Raw genomic sequence first — 13856 nt, forward strand, 5'->3', positions numbered from 1 at the left:
ATCATGCCCCAAACACCACATTCACATGGCTTCTCAGGGGGTTCTAAAAGCAAACCCCATTGTTTATCCACAATATAGTGAAACATAGAGATGTTTCTGTACAAATTCCTGTACCCCTGGTTTTTAAAACTGAGGAGTGTAAATTTCTGTAGCTTAAGTCGTTAAGTTATATTTTATGCTTCTTACTGCAATAAGCTAAACGTTGACTATTTACCTTAGAGAATGTGGGTATCTTATTGTCTCTTTGAATGTGACTTGTTATGTGTTTCCTTTTCTCTTCTGATCGATACACTCTTACTTCTTCTTCTCCTTTTGCTGTTCTCCATTCTTCCTGCCTACTGAAAAAAATATAAATTGAGATGTTAACTATAAAGCAAGTTAATACTACAACTGAGACGATCTATTCCAAATCAAGGAATAGATGTTTACCATTTACAACACTCTTTGAGTACTAGTTCTTTTCTTTACAGTCAGAAGATGACTTCAATATTACACTTTCTGATCAAAGTAAGATTTCAATCTTACTTCAAAAAGCTGAAGCAGCTTATGTTTGGTTGTGACTAGAAAGGTTTTTTGACTTACTAATGTAAGTGTTCGTCACAAGAGTTAATTAGTGAATTAACTAAAGTTCCAGTTTGGAAAATTAAAATTCACCGCTGGCACCTAATGGATCAGGTCAGTCTCCCAGCCATAAAATGTCATATAATGTCAGGTACAAATAGAGTAAAAACATACTGCAATCTTATGCTACAAGCCAGAATACACTGAGGCAGCTAGATCCCACTGCATATACAACTCAAATTACTCTGTCATTTGTTAAATGATTGTGATTTTTATTCACAATTCCAAGATGCTTCAAGTGTTACACAAACAACTGATTTGAAACTAAACCCAATGTTGTAAGAAATATGAGACCACACAATAGATAAATACCACATAAATAGTTCTGTGACAATGTGAATTCCAAAACTGTTAAGTTCACCAAGCTAATATTCACTGCATACTTGGCCTATGCTTACCTGGCCACACCAGAAGACAGTTCAGGCACTACAACCCTTCGACTCCAAGCCACAAGGTCTCGCTCAGTGGCTATTTCACTTCTTGGTGCGTTGCTATGCATCTGACGCACACCTTCAATTTGTCCGCTACGCCTTAATCCTATATTTGGTGGTGAATGTACTTCTGAGGTAGAACTTACAGATCCTAAAAAGTCAAAAAGTGATAGCTGTACTTGATCTCAAATTCTGAGGGAAGCATTTAAAAAGCAAACTCAAAGGGGAAAAAAAAAACAACCCAAAACAAGAAAAGCCCCCAAAACTTTTACTTATCTATTCCTTCAAAAGAAACTAAATATGAGCTGAATATAACTATTTCATCCATCTCTACAGTCATCAAAACACACATGTAAACAGCTACTGGGCTGCAGTATAGTATACTTAAAAAATTCCTATCAAAAAGGAACAGGTGTATCAACAATTGGAAGTGAAGTAAATGCTTCATTGGTTTGCTTTTCTTTAAAAATGTAAAGCTGACTATTGCTACTGCACTCTAGATCCATGTTATAAAAAGGTGAGCTATCTGACTGAATCAGTGTCTTCTACACCTTCAAAAAAGAAGCCACAACACTGAATTATAAGGAATTCAAGCTGTAGAATTTACAGACAAGGTGAAATTATCGAAAGGGTTAAAACAAACAAACAAACTCAACAAAAAAACCCAAACCAACAAATGCCTGCCAAAACCTTCAAAACACCTACACTGTAGCAGAACTTTAACATTTCTCTACATCTTTCCACACAGAAGTTACTCTTGCTTACTCAGGTGGATTGCCAACCATGATGTTTTAAGTGTTGAAAACTACTACACAATCTAGTGCAAGACATTGAAGCATGGAACAGCTGTACTGAAAAACAAGCAACTCCTTCCTCTTTTCTCTCTCCTGTTTTCTTATTTGCAACAATTCAGGTTTTAAGCAAGTAGATGGCCAATTCCAGATTAAACAGTAGGGTAGTTAACTTCTAAGGGAATGCAGTTGCTGCAAGTTCCCTGACTAAGCATACACAATAACATTAAAGATAAATTTGTAATGGTAAGAATTCAGAGATTTTGCAAAAAGGTTAAAAAAAAACAACCCAAAAACAAAACAGGGAAGCTCCATCTTTTCCATGGCTCCAAACCTCCTTTCTGATAGTTCCAGAAAATTCACAAATCATGCACAATAATGTAATTTACGTTTTCCAGCTCTCAGCCACAACACCCAACTCCCAGTAATCTACCTCTGTTTATCCGACTCATACTACTGGTTCCTGCTTCCCCAGAGCGCCTCTGGTCCTGCTCTTGCTGAAGTCTTTGAATCATGCTATCCAACGGACTAACTTCTTGATTTGATTGTTGACTAAGAACTTGATTCAATCCTGTGAAGTAAAATATACAAGAAAACAACATACAAATGTTGAAGGACCGAACGCGTGTACACATGTGTAAATATGGGCTAAATGCATATTTTTGTAATAGCCAGTTTCTAAACAGTACAACCTTTTTCTCAATATATTGAGAAAATTGTATTTTCTGAAGGAGGGTCAGCATGATCACATGACACTCCTAATAAATGCCTAAATTTGATCAACAGCAAACAAGTCACAGAAGTTGAATACAGCTGTTGTTTCTCAGTTAACTTAAATTGTTCTAATTCATGCTTTATAATGCATTTTGGGCAGGCTAAACACTTCAGTATAAGCTTCAATAAAATAAGTACTTCAAGAACTAACTGAATTAGAGAAGAATTATCTATAATGCAGAACGCCAAACAGTAAAAATGTCTGACTGAGCTCCACATGGGCGTAATGACCGCACAGACTAAATAATGCTAATAATCTTTGGTATATAAAACAGCCATGAAACCTCCTTTTGGGTAGGTCTCAAATAAAAGACTTAAAAGACCGAAAAGAAATGGTTCTCACAGAAGCGATTACAAGGTGATAATGCAGTATCTGCGCAGGAAGCAAAATAAACAGCATCTAAGCATAAAACACACAAAACTTCTTTTCATACAATGGTCACAAAAAAATTAAGAGTTATGGAGAAATAGGCAAGGGCTACAGTACTCATTCGAAAAGGATGTCAGATACCTCCACACAGAATAGTCAGATGGTGGATTGGTGGGAAGCTCTGGTCAAGAAAAGTAGAACTTGCAAAATTTTGTACTGAAGAATGACAATGTTCAAAGAAACAAGCTACAGAAATTATTTTCCCAGTATAATTCTGAAGAGATATTATCAACTGCACTTTGCAAGATCAAAGACAAGATACTGCAGTAATTGTGCTATGAAATGAAGAACTTTGATTATGTGGCTAGACAGAAGCAGCTCTCTCTTAACAGATGATGGTATGCAGAAAGAACGTAAATATTTAAGACAGTGCTCTCAGGGTTTCAAGGTTACTGTAGTTGAAGTCAACTTCCCTAAAGCAGCAGAAGCTTGGAATCATGGAATGAGCTCTGGTATAACCACAACTGGATGTTTTCTGACTCATGTAGTAAGACAGTTTTATTTGGTGATCTCATAATCCAACATACTGCCTGCTGAAAACAATGGAAAAAAAAAAAACTAGCAACCCAAGAATGTTCTTAAATAAGGAACAGCTACCTAAACAAAATGAGTGCTTCTTTATGCATATAGCTTGCAGGATTTTGCCTTCATAAGTTACAGCAAATTTTTTGAGGTTTTTTAAAGAAATAATGAAGACACTGGTATATATTCGATTTGTCAAAGGAGCTTCACGTATATCTAAACAGTAAATCAAGCATCACTACCTAAATTCCCCCGGTTTTATAAGCCCCTACAGAAAACTTGACACAAAATAAATTATCAGTGCTCTGAGGGAGATCCATCAATTCATACAATAAAGTTTCAGAAAGAAACCAAGTTTCTTTAGTGGAAGGTAACATATGAAATACATGCACACACTTTAGCTCTGCTAAGACTGCATATATTGTTGCTAAACTGTGAAGAGGTAGACAAATGTCTTCTGTCTCTCCATCATCTCTCTGGCTTTGTGTCAGCTTAGTTGATTGCTTCCTGCTATTAAACAAAATGGTATGGATACCATCTTGATATAGGCATTCATGTGTCATATGCAGCCACACCGTTAGATTTAATATTGCTGGGTCTGCATGCAGAGTCTGACTTGTTTCAAGATATTATATTGAAGAATGAGCCCAGAACATTTTAAAATTTGGGGAATTTCAGAACGTCATGGATTGACACTCTAATTGCAACAACAAAGTTTAAATCATATCCTTCCTTGGAAATTGAATTTAGCTTCAAAGCCACTAGCTAAAAAGTTAAATAAAACACAGCATACATTCAGCCACAAGGGCCTTTTCCTTCTTACAGTTGCTTGTCCGGTAACATTTCTTCCTATAATTTTGGAGGAAATACGGAAATGCTCCTTAAAGATTATTACTCAAGTATTCAGTGGCTTATAATTCTCAGATCTACAAATGAGGATAAAGAGATCTTTTGTTAACAACACTATCAGTTAACCTTCCCAGAATGTGTGACACAACACAGGATTAAATGTGGTGTACGTATAAGCCACTATTTGCAGACACAGTCAGTTTTCCCTATATTTTCAAGAATATCCAAATACTTCACAATGTTTATCTTGAAAACATTTAAAGCTACTTTCACCAGTCACTGCTCATTCACGCTAATATCAAACTAGTGACACGTAACAAGTAGGCATCATTTTTACAGCGCCACCCATGTGGGCCACATTTGGCAGTTTCCAAACAGCCACCTACGGGCTCAGAATAGGCCCGGTCCTCCCACACTGTGTGCATGGAGAATACAACTTTTCAGGAACTTCCTAGATTCCGTACCCTTATCAAGTCTTCAGAGTTCTCTAATCAAACCATTAAAGCTTAAGTTGAATGACTGCCTTCATCTGAAGGGGAAGGGGATTTTGCATCTTTAAGGTGTCGTCTTCATTTTTCTCTTCTTGTATGTGTTACCTACTCCAACTGATCTGTGGCAGAACAGTCTATTTCCCAGCTTTTCAAAAGCAGGAAATCTTACCCCAAAGAGATCAACTGAAAGCTCACTCAGCATCATACGCTGCTCCAATAATGAAATGAGCTCCAAGCTAACTGGCACTGTAACATCAACTAGTACTGACTTGATCAATGACAATACTGTAATTGTCACAAGCAATCAGTGCCATGGACACTGTAATTCTTCAACGATACATGAACTACTATGCCCAGAAATTAATAAAAACGATGAAGTGAAAGGGAAAGTGTAGGACACCTAGAGGTAACTACATAGGCTACTGTGTAGTGAAGTGAAAGTTTCCATACCTGAAGATGTCACTCCCATCTGAGGAATAAGCTGTTCCTCCCTGCAGTTCTCACGACCAGGAACTAGTCTTTGATACCTTGCAGGATGAGGGTTGCCATCCACATCAACCAAAAATGGGGGAGGCATAAGGTGTGGAGCCTGCTGTGTCTGTTCATCCAGGACAAAGTTGTTGGCATCACGGATAAGGGGCCGATAATCACTATGAAAGAACATCTGATCTGCTATCTGTAAACAAAGTCATTTTGTAATTTTTTAAAAGAACCTATTAAAAAGTCATACAGAAGATAACTGCCAAAAATATTTTTAACAATGTTACTCATGGTCACTTTTGCAAAAACAAGGTTATAAAATGATCTGTTTATCTTAATTAAAGGGCAAAATTTAATGACTCCATGATTATTTTTTTTTCCCCAGTACTCCTTTTCTGTATTATAGTGCAAGGAGAACAATCCACATGTTTGAGGGTGGGGAGCATTTAAAGAACAGGGGAACGGGGCAACATTTAACTGCTGGAAGACACTTGACTGACCACAGCATGGACATATTAGTTTACAAATTTTCTTCTATATTTTGAATATATATTCTGATAAAAGAACTGTGTCACAGACTTAGGAGCTATGGTGTAGAAGAGGAGGAAAATATTATCACATCATATCATTGCCAAGTACTTCAACTGGCAGCCAAACATACATCCTATTTTAATGCTAGATATGTGAAATAGTTCCAGTAGATAAAACAAGGCTGATCTAAATTTGAATTCTTCAGGCTCAAAGCCTTCTTTATTTCAGTCCACCTGTTCACGATTTATTCTAGATGCCTTTCCACAGACACTCAAGACTGAGGAACTCTATTGTCCAAAGAGCATGTAAAAAAGCTTATGCTGCATCCCTTGCTGGCACATCATCTCAATATAGTGCAGTCAGAAAGATACTGAACAGCAAGGAGAAAAGAGAACAGAAGACAAGCTGACACACATCCCAACACTACCTACTGGCAAGCAAACCCCTTGGCAGCTAATACACTCAGTTTAACTATGAAAAAGTAAAAATAAAATCATAATATCACCGTCCACACAAATTAGATTGTGCAGTATAAAAATGATTAAATAATTGACTTAAGGCATGGAGATCTCCAGAAAGTATTGCCTTAGGTGAGGTATCTGAACATATACAGAGGAATGCGTAAGCTGTCATAGAACATACTCTTGATTTCTGAAAAGAATGCTCCATAATGACCAATCCATAACATAGTTTTTGGTTACTTGCTAAGTAGAAATCAGTAAGGCAGAGGTTACAGCATCTGTGCAGAGGTCTGGTCTCTCAATGACAAAGGTCTCCCATTCTTGATGTGAGACAACCAGGAATGAAAGACAGCCATAAACTCATGTCAATTACAACATCAGCAAATGCCTACATGCATCCACAGGAGATGAGCAAGAAAAATTTAAAAAATTACAGGAATCACAGAATATGGATCCCATAGAAATTCAAGAAAGTAGTAACTGGAAGAAACTGGAAAGATGCATGGCAAGATGCAACAGCAGAGAAGTTATTTCATGGATTCCAAAAGCAAGGATATGAACAAAGTAACTATGGACAAGGTGACATCTCACTGCAGTTAAGAAGTCCTGACTGGATGAAGTCTTGCTGCCAGATTCTCTGTAACTTAGAGGCCGAACATACATGTACTTTCATGTGCCTGACTGACAGAATCAAGGTCTGCCTAATAACTTTATTTTTTTCAGCTCAAATACCTCAATATGATAAAAATACAGGTCTTCTAGCACAGCTTAAATTTTTCCCCAGAATAGTAATAGTACAGTATCCAGTACTTTCACCTAGTGTAAGCAGTCCTATTAAATACTTCCCACACTGAGAGATTCCAATGGCATCAAACAGACTGTGAGTCCTAATGTGCTGTGATTTGGCTGTACAGTGTTGTTTGCATCCCAGGTTTTATAAGAAAAGGGAAGATCTGAAATTTCTTCCTTAGATTCAGTGACCTCTACCAGAATAGACTCTGGATGGAAGATCATGAGGACTTCTTTGCAATCACCCTTCTTTGCTTTGGTCTCTGCAATGCAATGAGATGTGGTAAACAACAATTTTCTACTCCAAAAGATAATGGCATTTCATGAAGAACGCAGGTGCAGACCAACTCTTAGGCAGAATATTGGAATGTCCCTCCTGGAAACCCAGGGCAACAACTGCCCTCAGGCTACTCTAAGTCCTGAGAAAAATCAGAATTAGACATTTAAGTGAATCTTAAATGGCTATGTTCAACAGACAACCAGTTGACAGTATTAAATGATAATTTGCAGGGCCAACCTCCATGATGGACCCACGAACAGTATCAGAAGTCTGGAACACCACAGTGCTCAAGGCCAGGTTGGATGAGGCTTTGAGCAACCTGGTTTAGTGGAAGGTGTCCCTGCCCATAGCAGGGGGGGTCGGCTCCAGAGACCTAGAATTTTAAGGTCCTTTCCACTAAAAAATATTCTTTGATTCTATGTTACCAACAATCATACATATTTCTTGGTAACACTATTAAGAGATCAAATTCATAACAATAAGAAGACGCTACAACACCATTAGCACATATGACTTCACAAACCCACTTTGTTTCAGAGCAGAAGCTTTCCACAAGGTCTGAGCTCTAAAAAAAGAGACCCTCCTCCAGTAACTGCACTACACATTCACAATGCTCTGTTTTTCCCAATTGGAAGACCTATGCAAATGCAAAGAGACTTTCCCCATTACTGCATCAATCCACCACACAGGTCTTCTGACAAAGAATTGTGGTTTGGGTAGTCTAAACAAAAAAAAAAGCCATAGAAAGCTCAGAGACCTAGTCCAAGCTAAGATTTGAAATCAACAGAATGGTACCTTATGGTTTAGAATCGTTAGGCATTCCTGGACAAGTTTCCACCCAAGCGAGAACTTCTGAAGTGTACATGCCCTGTTGACAGTGAGCTCATCTCATCTCTGATGATCTTCGCACACTCAGAAATTCAGCTGAGATTGGCTCAAGGTTTCTTTAACTGGGTCAAATAACAAAGAAGCCCCAAACAAGCAGCAAATGTATATTTTCTTTCCATCACTAAAAATTACTCCACTAAACAGTATTATCATCAAGAGAACATCCCATCACCTTCATTGTGGCCAAGATCACATGCAGGACAAAAAACCAAAACCAGAACAGCAGTTCCAGTGAACTAGAAAACATGGGTACTATCTGAACATCACAAGAAAAAACAAACACATGGAAAACCAGGAGCTTGCTCTCTCAGCAGAGATAACATTATCTTAGCTATAATTACTGTCCTGAGTATAACTGCACAAATGCACAGGTTACCGCACTCCTTTCTTCTATAAGACTCATTACCCAAGATGGATGGAAAACACTTTAAAATAAAAAAGCCTGCAGGTCTGATCAAGAACATCTGATCTCCAGCACCTACCTATCTGTAGTTATATTTCTGCATATATCAGGTCAATCAAAATTAAAGAGGGGAGGGACGCAGACAAGAAGGAGACCAGAAACTTCCAAGCTGAGTTTTCTGATTGTTGAAGACTAAGATTAAAGAGGTAAGTCCTGTTTGCTTCCATTTCTTCTATGGTCAAGCATGACAAGATTATCACCAGCAAAATAACAGCTGGAGAAGATAATTTTAGATCCAATCCAATAAGTGAAAAATTTTAAACCATCTTTTTCTCAGAGGCTGCAGCAAAAGCACCAAGAGAACAAAGGTCTGCAGAATTCAAGAAGTGAAAAGCAACTCTTTTCATTCTTCAAACAGATCTAATCCCTCACAAGATAAATTCTTAAATGGGAGTCTAAAGGCAACTCCAGCAAAGACAAAAAGGCTCTCAGTTCCAAGTTCATGTCCAACATTTCTGAGAATCAGAGGACTATATGCTTCCGAAATGACTGGACAGAAAAAATATACCTGGAATGACCCACGGATATGGTGAGAAAAAGGTTTCTACTACAAGAGGCTTTAAAGTTTGGAACTCTTAAAGAGAAAGAGTTTGAAAATGATCTGATAATCCTAGTTTTCCTTGCTGTGGTGTCTCTCTGCTCATTTGCTTTCTTTGGAATGGAAAGGGAAATACACAGCTAGCAATAGGTGAGGAACAACCATAGCAGCCAAGTACCAAGTGCTTTGAATCATAGTTGACAGCCAAAGAGAAAAAAAAAATCCCCAATATGCAAACGCTGCTGTAACTATCATCAAATTGAGAGCTGGAAGACTACAGAAAGAAATGCAGTGGCTTACAAGACAAAGATTAAAATTCCTTTTGCTATTCCTCCTTCAGGCCTCTCTGTGCTACTCTTTGCCAAAAAGCTTTCAAGGCCAGCATACATCCAAAGATCCAAAGCAGAAGGGAGATCCAGAAGCCAGTGCTTCACAACCAACCTTCAAGTACCAGCTACCAGAAGCAGAGATGAAAATCCTGGAGCAGACATGCTTGTTTAAGTCTTAGAAAGAGGGAGAAGAGATCCACCTCACCTTTTCCCTGGATGGTAAAAGAACAACTAGGACTGCATGGGCACTTCAGATTAGGTAACCTGTATGGTTCATAGGGCATGTGCATTCACAGAGGAAAAAAAACACCACGCATCTTTACAGTCATAAGGGTCTGTGGCAAGACACCCACACTTAGAATACACAATGTAGACATTAGAATAAAGACGTAGTATTTTAATCGCACAGAAACAGTGAAACATTGCAGTGTAAGCACCGAGGTATCCACGACACGACTTCATTAGCAGACATACATCACACAGTGTATTTACTGTAAAAAACTGTATCACAGGCTATGCGATATTTAAATACATATAGCAGGAATTAATTCTATTATCTGTCCCCCTTTCTCACCCTCCCCCAATCCCCGCTCCCATTTTTGTCTTAGTTAGGAACCAAAAAAAATATTTAAAGCAAAATATTTAACCATTATCAACTTCACTTCGGTTCATTCATTGATCCATGTGGATCTATTAGCAGACACTTGTAGCCTCGTCACTTAAGAGAGCAGACAGAAAGTGACTGGTTTATTTTAACTTTTAACTTCCCATGTAAACAGTAGCTTAATAGCATGTTTCCACAGTTTAAAAAACAAAGACAGTGAAAGAAAGCTCAATGTCAACAACAGGAATCTGAAACATGCAGTAATTAATGGCTCAAACCTATGTTATGATACAATGAAGCTCTGGAGGAAAGTTTGCACAAATGCATTCAACACAGACAAACATTTTGATTTTCATCTTGCACTGTACCTTGTCATATTTGCTACTGGAACCAAAGCCAAAAATCAGAAGGTGACCATGAGAATCAGTACATGCAAAATGCTGTCCATCAGGAGAGCACTTGCAGTCAAAGACTGCACCATGTCCTTGTCCTTCAATCTGAAATACATCAACATACAAAATAATTAAGTTACCAGAAAGAAATCATTTTCAATTATGATTCTCAAAACTGTGGTGCTGATGTTGAAATTTATTATAAAATCTGTAAGACAGTATACTGCTAGATGGAAGTTACTTTAAAACATAGTTTGCTTTTTAGCTATTCACTTCTCAGTGAATTTTGTAATAATGCTCATGAAAGATGCCAAATTGATAGTAGTAGAAACTGAGACTTTATCCACAAAGCAGGCACAGTATAGGAAGTGAAAATAAAAGCTTCCCCTTGAATGTCCTGCTAATGAGCCTAACCAGAGAGCTGGGTCCAGTTCAGGGCTTAGTCACTACACCCTTTCAATCCTCTGCCTTCTTGCTAAGCTAGCCCAGTAGCATTGGCTGCTGTGGTGTTTCACAACACCTGCCTGCCAGGAACGCACGGACATAGACAACCCACATTACACAACTTAGCAACTGCCTGCTTCTGTAATTCCTACTCCTAATTTATTGGAGTGGGTGAGGTGTAGATTTGTGTAAAAACTCCACCTTTTAAAGGAGAACTGCAAAGATTTTAAAAAAGGAATTTTTACCTGATACTCATTTTCTGTTTTCCAGTTCCATTAAGCCAGAACAAATGGGTTTTTGTTTTTCCCTGCAACCTGTCAATCAAGCAGAGGTGACCAATCACCACTCTGAATTTTCATGTCTTCAGCACCTCTTCAGAAAGCCCCTTTCTATTCTCCCCAGCAAAGCACTTTCGCATTTTCTTTAAAGAGACACCAAACAAAATTCTTTCCCTAACTATGGCAGGCCTATGCATTGCCAGAAAACACAGCCTGCAGGCAGTAACACTATGCACTTCTGTAGCACCTCCCAGAGGCCATCAGTTTTACTTTAAAAAGGAACCAAGCCTCCAAAAACCTGCACGGTAGGTAGGTAATGTTCTCACTGCCTTACAGGCTGAGAGAAAGGCAAGAAGTCTACATCTTTTGCCCAGGGCCCTAAAACACACCCACACCCCTGCACACCCCCCCCACCCCAATGGTAGAGGCTGCTGCACCTACTGCCAGTCCTTGCAGGTAGGTGATGATAAAGGCCTTTCTTACTCTAAGTACTTTCCATAAAAGTCAAATCGGTTTCTGGATTAGCAAAAGAGGAACATAAACCAGTGCTAGTTTTATGTTCTATTTTGCCCATTATTCCAGAAGAAATGAAGTATCCTATAGAAAGAGATGAAAAATAAAAACAGAGCTTCAAGTAAGTGACACTAGTATCACAATAGCTTCAAGTAAGTGACACTAACATCACAATAGCTAGGAATGAAGAATTAATTTATACTAAGCAAGATCCAACAACCAAGGCAAACTTACAACTTTGTTTTGCTTTTTGTATGTAGAAAGCTCACAGCATTCAAGGGAGACAGTCTGGGGAAACAGGTGGAAAGGGGAAAGAACTTCAGCCCAAGAATAAGTTTTGCAGATGTATAGTAAAACCTGGAAAAGGAGTACTTTGAAACAGACTTCTGTTCCCTTTCCCTTCCTCCAACAAAGGAAACATCAAAGTATCAAGCTTCTTAACATTCAAGCCCTTCATAAATAGAATTTCAGGGCTCTGCTAGAGCCTAAGATTTTAAGACCTTTTGTTTTACAAGGAAAACAAGGCATGCTGTATGAACTATTTGCTAATCACAGTGAGGGGAAAAAAGTCAGAAATAGCAGGAAAAAAAAAAAAAAATCAGACTATTAAGATGATGGGATTCTTAATCCTTCCCAGTAAGAAATGGTTTGGATGGATCAGTTTCAAGAAACCCCTGGAATGTAGAATGTTAGTTGGAAGACATTCCCTTCTTATGTAAAGGAAAAGAATAGCGATCTATTATTAAGTGACTAGTGCAGTGCAAATAGTTTTACCCACATGTGGCCAGAATCTAGTTTAAAAAGTCCTTTTGGAAAGGAAATCAGCAAGACCTTTTAGTACAGCCCCTCAAGTATTATGTACTATTACTTGGAAATAAAGATCCTTAATATTATAAGAAGAAAAACTACTGCTGAGGATAAGCTTCAAAGATGTAATTACTATCACAAATTGAAGAGCAAAGCCTGCCAGAGTGTGCTACCCCGTAAAATTTTTAAACTATTTTTAGATTAATAGATCACACTTTACAATGGAATTTCTCCAATAATAAAGCTAACAGAGAGGAATTGGTCATTTGGAACAGAAACTAAATGTTAAGTTGCATAAGGGGGAGCTGTACTAAATCACTGAGTTGTAACTTCAGCAAACTAGATAAAGGACTTGAGCAAGAAGGAAACTTCCTTCCCCTCTCCAGCTCTTTTAAATCAAAGATGCAAGAACTGTAAGAAGACTGTATTCCAAAGAAGGTTGACTGTCTATTCTGACTGGAACCTTCACCTGAATAAAAGGATGGTGAAGGGAAGAGACCACTCATAAGAAAAGAAAAAGCACTGGTCAATTAAGAGCTGTCCCAACATACGGCTGCGAAGAGCGAACATCTTAAGACATTGCTGGCAGCAAAGCAAATAGCAAGGATTCTTTACCTATGAACAGGGAAGGACCAGTGATGCTATACAGTGAGGACTAATTTAAGATTACTTTTAGTCTCAACCCCAAGAATTAAGCTATTTGCCTATATTTTCACTAGCGAGGAAGCAGGTGGACACTGATACATCACGAAGGGAGGAAAGCTGATGAAATAAGAGAATGAAAAAGGGAAGCTACTCTTTCCCTCAAAGTTTTGAAGCGAACTTATTGTTCTCCCCAAACCAAACTCCTGAAACTAGTACAGGAACTAACATGTCTTAGATCCATAAAAATAATTTCTTAAAATATAATCTGTTATGTGAACACAAGTAGTACCACCTACAGAAAGAGAACTAAATAATAAGCCTAATATTCAAGATTAGAGAGTACCAGATAAACATAGCAGACTTTCTTCAGTAAAGTAATTGATTTCTTTTTTATACCAAGAAAATATAATTCATTCAACCTAGGCAGATTTCACAGACATGATATGGCACTGATAACTTAGTTTAAATGGAAGAGATTGTAATTATTAACAGAAATGCAGAGCAG

At 38.0% G+C, this 13856-nt stretch overlaps 1 protein-coding gene across 7 annotated transcripts in view; it reads right to left on the reverse strand.

Moving 5' to 3' along the window:
* PHIP (pleckstrin homology domain interacting protein) overlaps positions 1-13856 on the reverse strand; it is a 110820-nt gene that overhangs the window by 40745 nt on the left and 56219 nt on the right. For 6 of the 7 annotated variants that reach the window (XR_009962747.1, XM_062608239.1, XM_062608242.1 and 3 more), the window contains 5 exons: positions 10641-10769; positions 5360-5585; positions 2277-2414; positions 1020-1203; positions 215-338 (listed from right to left, as the gene is read on the reverse strand). Coding sequence is in view for 6 of the 7 variants with exons in the window: in XM_062608239.1 (XP_062464223.1) it covers positions 215-338; positions 1020-1203; positions 2277-2414; positions 5360-5585; positions 10641-10769 (801 nt within the window). In the remaining variant the exon portion in view is untranslated. The remainder of the gene's footprint in view (positions 1-214; positions 339-1019; positions 1204-2276; positions 2415-5359; positions 5586-10640; positions 10770-13856) is intronic. The other variant, XM_062608240.1, reaches the window with a different exon arrangement.

The sequence above is a fragment of the Pezoporus occidentalis genome, unplaced genomic scaffold, assembly GCF_034315485.1.
Source record: "Pezoporus occidentalis ecotype Australia unplaced genomic scaffold, CSIRO_AGI_Poc_V1 ctg13, whole genome shotgun sequence".
Classification (NCBI taxonomy): Eukaryota; Metazoa; Chordata; class Aves; order Psittaciformes; family Psittacidae; genus Pezoporus; species Pezoporus occidentalis.